The sequence below is a fragment of the Lipotes vexillifer genome, unplaced genomic scaffold (genome assembly GCF_000442215.2).
Source record: "Lipotes vexillifer unplaced genomic scaffold, Lipotes_vexillifer_v1.1 scaffold1129, whole genome shotgun sequence".
NCBI lineage: Eukaryota > Metazoa > Chordata > Mammalia > Artiodactyla > Lipotidae > Lipotes > Lipotes vexillifer.
Window position 1 is genome coordinate 1,346,475 of NW_006789022.1, and position 11,475 is coordinate 1,357,949.

The window sequence follows — 11,475 nt, forward strand, 5'->3', positions numbered from 1 at the left end:
CTCCCCCAGGGTCAGCCCACAGCTCCCAGAGCCTGGCCTGACTTCAAGAGGAGCCTGGGGGCAGGGTACGGTGAACACAAGTACCAGCAGCAGCAAGTTTTATTGCAACCAGAATCCCCTGGTCATGTGGGAGGGGTGGGGCGGAGGGACATCAGTCGGTCACTGATGCCATATTCCCAGTTAAGGACACAGAGCCAAAGATCCAGCTGGCTGTGCCCCACGTCTTCCCTCACCCTCCGCCCCCCAGCAGGGCGTTGATGGGGCTGAGGCAGAGGGAGGTGAAAAGCAGAGTCCATTTCAGCAGAGCCTTAGTCCCAGGGGTCTGAGGAGCAGTTGGCGGTGGGGGTCCTGTTGGCCCAGGAGGCACAGGGCACTTTGGGCTGACGTCTACACATATCCTCGGGGGGCTTAGGGGAAAGCAAAGAGGCCACTCTGTCCACAGGGAGAGGGTGGGAGGGAGGGAAACAAAGGCTCAAAGTGAGAAATCACTGGCCAGCAACCAGGCAGGTGGGACCTTGGGACCCTGACTTCTAGATCAGGGCCGTGTCCACCAACTGCCTCTGGCATTCACCCCAGCCTGGCCATTCTTGGGTCCTATGTGGGGATCTGCAGGTGGCCCAGGTCCTGGTCCATGATCTGGAGAACATCGTCCAGGATGGAAGGCCCCAGGTCTACGTGCAGGGAGAGCAGGGAGCTGGCGTGGGACAGGAAGGGCTCCTCAGCCCTAGACTCGGGGCTCAGCCCACTGTGGGTCGAGGCAGCCTCTGAAATCCGCCAGATGTCCACACTCCCTGCCTCCTGCGGGGAGGGCTGTGGGGAAGGCTGAGGGCTCTCCAGGTGCAGGCGAGGGGGTTTGGGTGGGGCCTGGGTGGCAGGCAAGGTGAGCGCCTGGGGCCCGCCGATGACCGGGAGGGAGATCGCGTTCTTGAGCAGAGGGGATGGCCCGTCGGGGAGCTCCCGCCCGCACAGGGTGGCAGTGCGCGTGAACTGGAAGGGCAGCTCAAAGCCACCATCCTCCTCGGCCTCCTCGACCGCCGTCCCCGGCAGGAGGTGGAACTTGCCTTGCAGGAAGGAGATGTCACCGAACATGTCACTGCCGCCACCACTGCCAATGTGAATGGTGTGGCGGAAGTCCCCCAGTGGTGGGCTGATCATGTCTGAGGACAGCAGGTCCCGCAGCTTCTCCTTCTTGCCTTTGCGGCTGCCACGCTTCAGATAGATGGGCACCTTGGTGGACATCGCGACCTCACCACCCAGGCCGGGACAGTCTGCTCGCAGGACCACGGCCTCCGCTGCCTCCTCTCACCACCCTCAAGAAACACCTAGAGGGAGGTTTCCAGACACCAAACACTTGCCAAGTGCGTGTGGTGTGACCAAAGTTGGCCCAAGGGATTTGGAAAAGAAAGATAAATGATCGATGAAGTCAGAGGATCGAGATAACAAAAATCACTGTCTCCCAAGAGGGTTGAAAACTCGTCTGAAAACTGGAAGCAGGAAGGCGCAGAGCTCGTAGGCAGTGATGCTCTCTGGGCTCGTCCACGCCAGCTTCTCTCTGGTCCAGGGCTGAGGAGCTGAAACATCAAGGGTACAAGTCAGGGACAGAAGGACAAAGGCAGAGGCATCCGTCTCGTTTCTGGGTCTCTTTCATCAGCCCTGGGAGCCCACGTGGGGCTGCACTCCTGTGGGGAGCCCTCCTGGCCGAAGCCTGTGTTCACTCACAGAGTTGTTGCACCTCAAGGCCTGGATCAGCAGCGCCAAGCCCCTCCCTCCGTGAGTGGGGAACCTAAGCGACAGGACTGAAGTCACATACAAAGCCCTGGCTCTGGTCTCTTGCCCTGAGTCCCCAGCTCTGCTCGTCACTGTGGTCTGCACTCAACTGTGCCCAAGACATGACCAGTGCCAAATTGTCTGGGGGTCTCACAGATTTGTCTCAGCTCCCGACTTGACGGAGGATTTTGATCTTGTAACCTCTGTCTCGTCCTCCCAGGCCTGGCACAGCAGGAGTTCAGCCAACAGTGCATAACGACCGACACCTCCCATTTGGCCCGATCACATCCTACTGGAAGTGAGGTCACCTGCTCAGAGCTTCCCTTTTCTCCTCTCCATTAGGAGTTCCTTATGGGCAGGACCTAAGCTTAATGTAGTTTCTGCCCCTCCTCCCTGCCCCAGCGCCCAAGGGGACTATGGAGTGGGGGATACAAATATCTGGGGGGTGGCAGTTCTGCTCTGTGCCTGGAATTTCCCTGAGTTCTTTGCACACACATCTCATTTAATCATCACAACCACCCTCCTGTCATTCCCATTTTAAAATTAGAGCTATCAGGGAATTCCCTGGCAGTTCAGTGGTTAGGACTCAGCGCTTTCACTGCTGTGGCCAGGGTTCAATCTCTGGTCCGGGAACTAAGATCCCACAAGCCACCAAATAAATAAGTAAATAAATAAATAAAATTAGAGCTATCGGACATTTTGGAGGGATTCCCATAAGGCATTGCAGAGAGAGAGAAGCAAAATGAAAAACTGTAGTCTAGAAGATTCCATGTTTTGAAAACATTGACCAGCCCTCCTCCCCACTCCCTGAACATGCATGTATGTGTACCTACATATACAGGTCTGCACAGGATTATATTCGATATAGGAACAGAGAAGAATATAGAAGACTGGCACTAGGTTGTCATATGGGCTACGTAGACTGGGGTAGAGGGCAGGGATGGGGTGTGGGGCTTGTGACATGGGAGGAAAGTTGTCCTCAGAAAAAATTAATATCTGGGCCCATTACTAAGAAACGATATATGTAAGCCAAATATGAAAGGATGGTCACCAAAATGTTGATGGTGGTTCTCTCAAAGTGGTAGAATTTCAGGTGACTTCCCTCTCTTGTTCATACTTTTATAAGCTCAAATTCTTTTTTTTTTTAATTTTTTTTAAAGGAACTCTTTATTTATTTATCTATCTATTTATTTATTTATTTTTGGCTGTGTTGGGTCTTTGTTTCTCTGCGAGGGCTTTCTCTAGTTGCAGCGAATGGGGGCCACTTTTCATCACGGTGCGTGGGCCTCTCACTATCGCGGCCTCTCTTGGTGTGGAGCACAGGCTCCAGACACGCAGGCTCAGTAGCTGTGGTGCACGTGCCTAGTTACTCCGCGGCATGTGGGATCTTCCCAGACCAGGGCTCGAACTGGTGTCCCCTGCATTGGCAGGCAGATTCTCAACCACTGCGCCACCAGGGAAGCCCTATAAGCTCAAATTCTTAATAAGAAGCATGTATTATTTATGAGCACATATTATTCATGTAGTCAGAAAAAAATAAAGATATTTTTAATGTGGAAAAAATAAATACACTCTGGAGGGGTGTCGTGCAGGTTTGACAGAAAAAGGAAGTGGAGCAAGCACTTCCTCTAGTTCCCACGGTGGGGGATTGGCCTGATGTGTAGAATCAGAGCACGGAAGGCAAAGAAACTTGTCCAAGGTCACCCAGCAGGTAACTAGATGAGCCCACTCTCCCCAGGCCAACAGGGGCTGAGCAGGTGGGAAATCACTGGGGAAGCACCGAGCAGCATCAGGGAGGCCTCTGCCAGGTCCTCTGCCCCATTATTCATCCAGTGCCAGGCCTGGCAGGGCAAGGGAAGAGTGAGGGGACTGGCAGGAGGGAGCAGGAAGGAGGAAAGAGGATGCAGGAGAGGCTGAGTCCCAGCTACACCACCCCCAGCCCAGGCCCTTACTCAGGAAACCCCACCCCGGACCCGACACCCTGGGTCAGTCAAGCTGAGCCACAGAGACCGGACATCTTGCCCCTCCCAGAGCACCTGCAGCTTAATAGGAAACAAAGGAATGACTCTCCGGTGGCAGAATTCCAGCTGAGCTTGGAAGGAGCTGGAGGGAGGGTGAGGGAGGCAGGGAGTGCTCTGAAGTTGAAGTCTTGGACTCCCATCACTCCTTTATCTAACAAACATTTATCTGTGCCCACCATGCCAGGCCTGGGGGCATGCTGACACACATCCTATCTGTCCCCTTGGCAGGAGAAGTCTTGGGGTAGCTTTTCCTTCTTTTTCACTCACGGAGAGGGGGGATAACTGATGGGATCTGCCCAGAACTTGGGCCAGTTCCCTCCCATCATTCAGGGGTGCCAAGACAGCCTGAATGTTTCCACAACAAATCCGGCGTCCCTGACAGCTCTCTTGCTCTGAGCCAGATGTACCCACCCAATTCCAGATGTTGGGAGAACTGAGGCTGGGGGGAAGGGTTGGGCCAGCCTCAACCACCAGGGGAGAGCTGGGAATTGCAACCGTCAAGCCCCAAGTATTCAGATTTGGCAACTACAAGACCCCAGGCTCCAGCTACCCTTGCATGGTTCCCATTTTAACGTCCCAGGCACAGCACGGTGGGTGTCATTACTGGCCTTTACAGAGGCAGAAGCTGAAACTCAGAGATGTTAAGCAACTTTGTTGAGGTCACCCAGCTAGTAAGAGGAAGAGTGGGCACTACTACGTAGCTGGGTCCCAGTGGCTCCGATGCAGTGGGCCGTGTCAACCTCTGTGAACAGCTTGGGGAGCAGGAGAGAAATAGGCTCCCACCTCGGCTGGGGCCACCGGGTCCCCAGGCTTCCTCCATTTAAGTCCTACCTCTTGGTTGGCCCCCTCTCTCAATTTGCAAGTGTCCAGAGATGTGAGAATGAGCTCTCCATCAGGACAAGGCTCTGGGGGCCTGGGACGGGGTGGGGGGGGGCTTCCTGCAGCTTTGGGAGGAGCAGATGGGAGACATCCCAGCTCTGTGGGCTTGCTCTGGAAGGAGCCCGGGGCCTCCTTTAGAGAAAATGACTTCCTGGATGCAGAACCCCTCCTGTCACAAGGAATACTAGGCCACTCTCCACCAGGAGTGTTCAAAAAGCAGGCCTCTGACCTTGAACCCATCTCTACCTGGAACTCACCCTAACCTTGAGAAGACACCTTTCCTCTCTGGGCCTCACCTTCCTCGTCTATGAAATGGGATGACAATAAAGCCATTACCAGGGGGCTACTGGAGACCCTACTGCCATACTGCAAGTGAGAGAGAGCGCCGATGCACAAAGACAGGGTTAGCGGGTCACCGTCAGCCCCGATATTTATTCAGCAAATAGCTGTAGGGCCTTCTTCAAGCATTTTGGTTCTCTGGGGACAGTGCTCCAAACAAGACCAAAAATGAACAGCCCCCGAGCGGAGGGCTCCGCCTCCGCCTGCCGGCCAGGACTTAGCCTGCCTGCGTAGAGTCCCCCTCGCTGGCAGCGGGGTCTCCCAGCGTCGCTGTGCGGAGCGGCGCTCGGCTCTGAGGCCACTAGGTGGCGCGCGCTCTCCCTCTACTGCCCCTCGTCCCGGAGGGTTCCCGGCGCGCACCCGGGTCTCCAGAGCGTCTCCTGCTCCAGGCGGGCGTCCCCCAAGGAGCCGCACGTTGACGTACCAGGTGAGGATTGTCTGCGGGATCTTCTTCTCTTGGGGGGCTCTGGTCTCACAACCCGACAAGGGCGGGGGGAAAGGGAGAGATCCGGGACCCTGCCCGGGTATCCAAACTCAGGGAGGAGCCTCCCCCGTGCTTTCCGGCCTGGGCGATGTCCGAGTGTCCGCTCGGCTCAGGGCCAGAGCTCTGGCGTGCAGCCCCCGCCCCTGGCTCCCGTGGGTCCGGCTCCTCAGCCCCAGCTCGGGTTCCGGCGCCGACCCCTCCCAGCCCTCTGCCCGAGTGCAGCCCAGCGCAGTCCGGATCCGTTTCAGGACACTCGCAGCCACGGCTAAAGATAGGAGGACACCTCACCATCTACTAAAAATACGACCCTGAGCCCGGGCAGGGATGGCGGCGGGAGGGCACTCCCGGGTTGGGGGGCGGGGGCTCTGGCGCAGTGTAGAGGGCTGGACCGGGAGTTCAGGTTCGGGATGCGCGGCGCCCCGCAGGCCGAGGGGGAAGCGGGCGTGGCCGCCGGGACCAAGGCGCGGGCGGGAAACATGGTGCAGCCCGAGGCACCCGGGAAAGTATCTACGTGGAGGTGAGTCGGGGGCCGGGTCGCGAGCTGGGATGGGGCGCCTCAAGGATGGGCCTCCCTAGGAGCCGCGGTCGGGCCGCGGAGTCCCGGCCTGAACTCACCTTGAGCGCGTTCAAGCGACTGAGCGGCGGGCGGCGAAAGCTCAGGAGCTGGACCGCGCGGCGATGGGACAGACCTGGGCTGTGAACTTACAGTGCTGACAGTGGCCCCTAAAGCCCCGCCCCCTGCCGCGGAGCCAATGCCGGGACCGCCCCAACTAGGCCCCTCCCACAGCCTCGCCCTACTCCCTGGCCCGCCTGGGCTCCCCCTTTGGAGGCGCAGCGTGGGGGTCCAGCAGCCGCGCGGGCCCGGGGGTCTAGTCCAAGCTCGGGCGGCTGCGGGCCAGGCGGCGTCGGGTGCCCGGGCTGGACTCCGCGGACTCCGGCTGTGCCCGTCGGAACCAAAACTCTCGGTTCTAGGAGGGCCGGGTCCAGGGAGGCGTCCGCACAAGTGTATTCAGTGACTACTGAGGAAATGAATGAGGCCTTAGAGGCGCCTATGTAAAAATATTACAGACTTCCGAGAGCTTTCAGGACTTTGCCGCCCCTTAGAAAAGAGGGCATTGAGGGTGTGTGCGGGCGGAGTGGCTGGGCCATGCCCGTATTTGCTGTCAGGCTAAGTGGCTTGCGGGGCTGGGGTGGGACCCATACTTAGACTCATTCCAATATTAGTTGATTGGCTGGTTGGTTGGTTCATTCATTCTTTCATTCATTCAGTACGAGCAACATTTACTGAAGGGCCGGCCCTACACAGGAGCTGGAGATAGACTGAAGGGAACTCTGCCCTTGCTCCTTTCAGTGATTCAGCAGATAATTGTGCATCTATAGGTGCCAGGCGCTGTTCTTGTCGCTGGGGATGCAGCCCCCTCCGGACTGGGGCCTACTGTCCAATGAAGGGAAATGGAGGAAACCCAAGTCCCCAAGTAGACTGTGATACCCTTCTGAGGGAGCAAGTGCTAAGAAGAGTGGGGCAAAGGAAGGGTGGATGGTAATGAGGTGAGGGGACCTTGCTTTCTGGAGGGTGACAGCTGTGAGCGTACAATGTGACCAGGATGATGAAAGCTTCCATACTGTAAATGTGGGAGGGACTCTTAGGGAGAGGGGGTCAGGAAGGCATCCTGAGGGAGGGAAGGATGGGGAGAAGGGGAGTGGAGTAGGCAAATGGCCCCTTCCTAAAGATGTCCATGTCCTAGTCTCTGGAACCTGTGAATATATTTTGGTACACAGCAAAGAATAATTAAGGTTGCCAATGGAATTACAGTTACTAATCAACTGACTTTAAAATAGAGAGATTATCCTGAATTATCTGGGTGGGCCCAATGTAATTATGATGGTCCTTAAAAGTGGAAGAGGGAGACAGGAGAGTCAGAGAAAGAGATGTGATGACACAGAAATGCCGTGTTGCTGCTTTGAAAGATGGAGGAAGGGGCCACAGACAAAGGCATGTGGGTGGCCTCTAGAAGCTGGAAAAGTCAAGGAAACAGATTCTCCCCCAGAACTTCCAGAAGGAACACGGCCCAGCTGACCGCTTGATTTTAGACCCATGTTGGACTTCAAACCAACAGAACCGTAAGTTAATAAATTTGTGTTGTTTTAAGCCCCCAAGTTTGTGGTGATTTGTTACAGCAGCAATAGAAAACTAATACAGGGAAGTTTCAAGTTTTAACTTTGAGCCTTCCAGGCCCCTCCTTTAACTCCCCAGGGAGCATCAGTCAGGTGGATTCTGCCAGGACTGGCCTGGTGGCTCAGAGGAAAACTGAGTCCTGGACAGTGGAGGAATGCGGCCCTGGGCCAAATTGTCGTGTGTGTGGATAAGTATTGTACCTCTCTCCCTTCCTGCTACCCAGGCTCTGCCAAGCATCCACCCACCCAGGCTTGCCTGTGCCCCTTACCAAGTGCCTCTTGCCCCTGAGCTCCTCAAATCCTCTGAGAACCCAGCAAGGTGGGCAGAGCCAGCATCACTATCCCCCTTTACAGAAATGGAAACTGAAGCTCGGGCCCTAACAGTGACCTACTTAGACTGCAAGTGGCAAGACATGCTGGCTCTGGGCCCTCGTCCCCACTCAGTCTTCTCACCCAGCCATTGTCACCCCCCACCCCGCCTTCCTTCCCACACACAGCAAGGTAGGGGGACAGCTAGGTGCCAGGCCCTGAGCACTGCTTCTGAGCCACAGACCCAGGTTCTGCGCTGGCTGTGCTGCTGACTTGCTCTGTGGCCAGAGACGAAGAAAGGACAGTCCGTTTCTGAGCCTTCTTGCCTGTAAAATGGGAGTTACATGAGTCCCAAGCAAGAGAAGGGACTTGCGAGTGTATTGTTGATGGGAACACACAGTCCCCGCAGGCAGGAGTTTCATGGAAACATTATAACAGGAGCTTTGCGGGGTGGCGACTGGCCTTGCCACCTGACCTGGAATGAGTCTAATGATGCATAGATGACCCCCCTGAGCCTGCAAGAGTGAGGCTGAGGCGCAGCCCCGCCCATCAGCTGAGCGTCCTCCATTGGAGGAAGGGGCTCGGGGAAGGTCAGGAGCTCCATTCAGGGCTGGTGGCAAAACAAAGTTACAGGGATGAAAGCTTGCAGAGGCAAAGACCCTCATCCAAGGTCACTCAAAGCCAGGAACGAACTCCAGAGCCCTTTGGAGAGGTTCTGGTGTGTGTGTGTGTGTGCGTGTGTGTGTGTGTGTGTGTGTGTGTGCAGTTGGGGAGCATTGGGGGATGGATAGAGAGCAGCACATTTGACCCCCAAGCCTGACCCAACCCCCGGACCCCTCCCTCAGCGACTAGCCATCCTCCCAACCAGGACCCAAAGCCACAGGAACTGCGCTCTGGGGACTGTTTTAATCCCACCTGGCTGTGACGTGGTTCCGCCCATTGCCAGCTCCCTGTGCTGCTCTCGTGCCATCAGCCAGAGATACGGCCCCCACAAAGCCCACATCCAAGGCCCGCTTTGTGCCAGGCACTGGGTTCTGTGCTTTACAAGCACTCAGGTAGGTGGTTCATTCTCCCCATTCACAGATGCGGTCATGTCACTTGGCTGGGGCCTGAGGAATCCCTGGGGATGGGGCTGCTGGCAGGCAGCTCTCAGCTCTGCTGAATGGACAGCATCTTTGCAGATACGCCCAGTGTTGCCATGGCAGCCCTGCAATTAATGAGCATTTATAAAACAGGATTTCATTGACTAAAACTGGCTTTTTTATGCAACTTCTCAGGCAGTGTGTAAAGGCCCAAGTATGGGTGGTGAGGCCGGGATCCTGAGCCATGGGAGGGCCAGGGTGTCCTGCACTTCTGACCCCGTAGACACTCAGGCCAAGTGCCCCCTGTCCAGCCTGACTGAGGGTCTGCTGCCTCAGCCAGGGCCTGGACTATTCTTGCTGGAAGGACTCCTGGACACCCTGGTGTCTGAGGGGGGTAGGACCCTGAGGGACATTCAGGACAGGATAGAGGCAAGGAAGCCTGGGTGGAGCAATGCCCCAAGGGGCTACCCTGGAGGTCCAGTGATTAAGACTCTGTGCCTGCAATGCAGGGAGCATGGGTTTGATCCCTGGTAGGGGAACTAAGATCCCACATGCTGTGCGGCACGGGCCAAAAAATCAAAACAAAAAATGCGGTATTCAAATTCCTTCTTCTCAGCCTGGAGCCTTGCCTTGATCCTGAGATAGGCTCAGTCCCCACCCCTCTGCCCCCAAGTCCTACAGTAACTCCCCCCACCACAGGACCTGTAATCACCACACAGGGACTGACTCAGCCCTTCCTTCCCCGCCCAGCCTCTTCTTCCTGAAAATCACCCACGTCAGCAGCCCCAGCCCCCAAAGGCCCTGGGGGATAGAGTCCGAGGCCCCCTTTTCCGAGGTTAGCCTGGAAGAATGGAGGAACTGAGCCGGAGGGGTAGGACTCCCAGGCCGGAGCCATCTCTCCTCGGCCCCGCCCAGCCGGGGACCTAGGGAGGCAGTTGGGATGAGGAGATCGGGAGTCTGGGGACAGGTCTGAGGTCTGAGAGCAGGGAGTCACAAGGGAAGGGTGGTGATATTCTTGTGGGCGTATAGGGGGCAGTGCGAGGAGACAAGGTCTCTGGAAGGGCCTCAGACCCCGCCACCCCGATCCCCTGCCACAGGGAGACAGGGAGCAGGGCAGGAGCTCCGTCTACCCCTAGGAAGCCTCCTCCGCACAGCTTGAGCTCAGCCTGCAGGGCTCCGTGGCCTGAGCCAACCCTAGGCCTGGTTTGGATTTTTCCTCGATTGTTTCTTGTTTCCTTCCTCCCCTGGGCTCCTGCCAACTCCAGCCCTGCCCTCCTCGCTTTTCACTCGCCTTCATAGAACTCTGACCCGGCAGAGGCTGCGATTCGAGATGAGAGTCCCTTCGAAGCTACCCCCAGCTTCTGCCTCTGCCTTGGACCCCTCCTTGGGAGTTGGGTGGCAGGGCCTTACTGGGGGCCTTTCCTTTGGGTCTGGATTTTTGGCCCCAGGTCCAGGGCCATGGGGGTTTCCAGAGTGGTGACAGCCCTGTCCTAGCAGAGACTGAGGCACTTTCTCCAAGAGGCCTCTGGGATCATCCAAGCCACATGGCTGTCTTTTGGGCTGGGGAACACAGAGTTAGCAGGGATTGTTTTCAACACTTCCCACCCCTTCAAGGCACCTTGTCATTATTCGTTTTAAAAACTCATTTGCATCTACCTTGTGCCTAGAGCTGTGCTGACTGGAGTAGACACATATGGTCAAGGCTGGGTCCAGTCCTCAGAGAACAGACACCCCGAGTAAAACAAATAACCAATTCTGAAACAGCACATTCTGTGCCATGATGGAGGCCCTTGAAAGCAGAGGCCAGTTCTGATTTACCTCTTTCTACCCCAGGCAGCATAGATGAGGCTCAGTGAGCGACTATGGATTGAGTGAAGAACCAAAAAGAACAGCGGTAAGAAGGATTTGTTCTGTTAGAGGTGGGGAAACAGATGGAAGTGTTAGGAAGCCTTCAAGAGGAGGTGATATTTGAGCAGGGTATTAATGGATGAGTAGGGATTTGCCAGGCAGAGAAAGGAAAGGATATTTCAGGGGGAGCAGGCAGAGGCAAAGGCAAAGGCCAGAAGGAGAGCAAGTAGCTGCATGGTGTGAGCGGGAAACAAGATAGATATGTCCAGCAGACCATGGCATAGGAGAGGGGGAAAGACCAAGAGGGTAGTTGGCGAGCACCATTTTCCATGCCCAGCTCCCATTCCTCTTATTCTGCTGACCACCCCTCAATTTTCCAGAGTCTCCAGTATGATTGACCTTGCCTCCAAGCTCTAAAAGTGGGTCTGAGGCCCCAGCCTACCCAATCTGAGTCATAGGGATGGTTTAGGGATGGGCATGTCAGCAGTGGGCTTCAGCCTGGGCACTTGTGGTGACTATTAGGGTGAAAGATGCCAAGATGTCAACTCAGGGCTGTCAACTCTCGGAAGAG

The 11,475-nt window shown here is 56.3% G+C and overlaps 1 protein-coding gene across 1 annotated transcript; it reads right to left on the reverse strand.

Moving 5' to 3' along the window:
* Positions 1-577: 577 nt before the first annotated feature.
* On the reverse strand, positions 578-1,257 carry CDC42EP2 (CDC42 effector protein 2). Its single transcript, XM_007462009.1, has one exon. It carries the CDS (start codon positions 1,237-1,239, stop codon positions 595-597), a length of 645 nt encoding a protein of 214 aa, XP_007462071.1. The 5' UTR covers positions 1,240-1,257; the 3' UTR covers positions 578-594.
* Positions 1,258-11,475: the final 10,218 nt, after the last annotated feature.